Below are 2033 nucleotides of genomic sequence, written 5' to 3' on the forward strand. Positions count from 1 at the left end.
TAAAGGGGATTAACATTTATTTTTAAAATATCACAATGAAACAACTTGAGTTAGAAAAGACCACAGAACAAGACAAAAAAAAAAAAATAGTATTTACAGAAATACACAAACATTCTCTCAATTCACACCCACACCAGAGTAACTTTAGTAATGTATCACGGTGTAGTCAATTGCTCACATCCTGAGAAGGGAAAGTTTCTTAGCACACAGACAGATGCCTCTGAACAGCTGGTTTCAGGGTCACTGTTTATCAGAAGTAGAGTCCGATAACATGAAAAAGCAGAAGCTCATGTGCAGACCCCCATGTCCACAACTTTAACTCCAGCTACATATTATAGGGTTGTCCTCAAGTTATGATTGTCAGTGAAATAAATCATGGCAGACAGGTACAGTCTGCATGATACAGTTCACAGCTTCATCGATCTGTACTAAATCTAACTAGTACATGAGTTTCAGCTTAAACACGTAATTAGGGTAGTGATTATTTTCATGGAAGGGAGCTCGGCAACTTTTGGCACATAAGAGGTCTGTTCACACCCTGCATATGAGTTAGATAAAGTACCAGGGCTGTGGTGAATAACGAGTAGAAAGGGCTCAATGCTCTGAAGTCTTTATGGTGGAGACAATTAGTCCCCTGCTACTCCTCCTTTTGAGGCTCGGTGGGCGTTTCCGTACTAGGGTTAGGCTCAGCGCTTTGGGGGGTCTGCTCTGGAGGCATCTCAACCGGCTCAGCCTCGGCAGCAGCTTCCTCAGCAGGGATAGCGGGTTCAGGAGTGGGGTTCTCAGCAGGGGTGGTGGACTCTGCTACAACCACGTCCTCCGCTTTGGATTCGGCAGACTCCTTAGCAATATCTTCCTTCGGGGAAGCTGCCTCGTCCCCAGCAGGGGTCTCCTGTGCAGCCTCAGCCTCCTTTTTGGTCTTGCGGAAAGGCAATTTGAACGGCTTTTTAAAGGAGAACCTCTTCTTCTTAGCCTGCTTTCCAGGGGGCTCCTCTGGTTTTGCATCCCCATTAGCAGGAGGGGCTTGTTCAATAGTCTCCCCAGATCCCACCTCCTCAGTGACTGGCTCTGCAGAGCCATTGGCAGCGGCTGTATCCTCATTCGATTTCTGAACAGCATCTCCGTTAGTCTTCACATGACCGTTTTCCTGATGGAGTAAAATGATACATCGGGTAAACATTTGGTCACAGCCTAAAGCAGGGATTTCCCTTCAACAAAACAAAGGGGGAATCTGCCATGAGCTCATTCTTACAGAAAGTCCACAAACCTCCCCCCACCACACAGGAAATTCCCCTAAAGCTCATGCAGGTGCCCTATCCTAAAAATGAGTGACCACACCCCTCGTTCCTAGAAGTACGGCTCAATGGGACAGCACAGAGGCAAAAATCCCCTGTAAGCCTCGGGGTTCTATTACTACTAGATTGGTATTGGGGGTTAATACTCTATAGCAGGCAATATATGTCTGCAAGGCATCCATTAGCTCAAAAGACGACAATCCTGGCACAATCAACGATTTGCGTTAAAACATGTATAAACCCACAATTAAAATGATATCAATTACAAATAACAATCCATTGTATCATCATCTTACCTGTTGTTCTTCTTTGACAACCTCGTTGTCCGTGTTCTGGTTCTTTGACTCAATGCTGCCCATTTCTACGTCGGGTTTGTCGAAATCTATCGGTAGAGGATGTATAATTTATACAGCTGTGAGATCACGTACTAGCCCCGTGTATCCGCCTTTAGATTTGAGCTTTCTCCGCCCTCCCTTGTCTTATATATAGCTGTGCTGAGGCATGAGTCAGCCAATCACAGGGGAGCAAGGACCAATGAGAGGGCAGATACAGCCAATCGGGAAAGCGGAGGGGGGGAGAGGGCGAGTCTCAGTGCTGGGTAATGCCGGTAACGTAATTTAGGCTAAATAGAACATTTCCTAAAAATGACTTCTTAAATAGAAAATGGAAGTATGGCTCCAAAAAAAGAGAGGCACGAGGAAGATGTTTGAAGGATCTGATATGTGTAATAGGTGGACG

General features: G+C 45.5%; 1 protein-coding gene across 1 annotated transcript; it reads right to left on the reverse strand.

Annotated features, from left to right (window-relative positions):
* On the reverse strand, positions 1 to 1759 carry MARCKSL1 (MARCKS like 1). Its single transcript, XM_075195220.1, has 2 exons — positions 1592 to 1759; positions 1 to 1147 (listed from the first exon to the last, which is right to left on the reverse strand). The coding sequence occupies exons 1-2, from the start codon at positions 1652 to 1654 to the stop codon at positions 638 to 640; spliced, it is 573 nt and encodes a 190-aa protein (XP_075051321.1). The 5' UTR covers positions 1655 to 1759; the 3' UTR covers positions 1 to 637.
* Positions 1760 to 2033: the final 274 nt, after the last annotated feature.

Source organism: Mixophyes fleayi, chromosome 2 (genome assembly GCF_038048845.1).
Source record: "Mixophyes fleayi isolate aMixFle1 chromosome 2, aMixFle1.hap1, whole genome shotgun sequence".
Classification (NCBI taxonomy): domain Eukaryota; kingdom Metazoa; phylum Chordata; class Amphibia; order Anura; family Limnodynastidae; genus Mixophyes; species Mixophyes fleayi.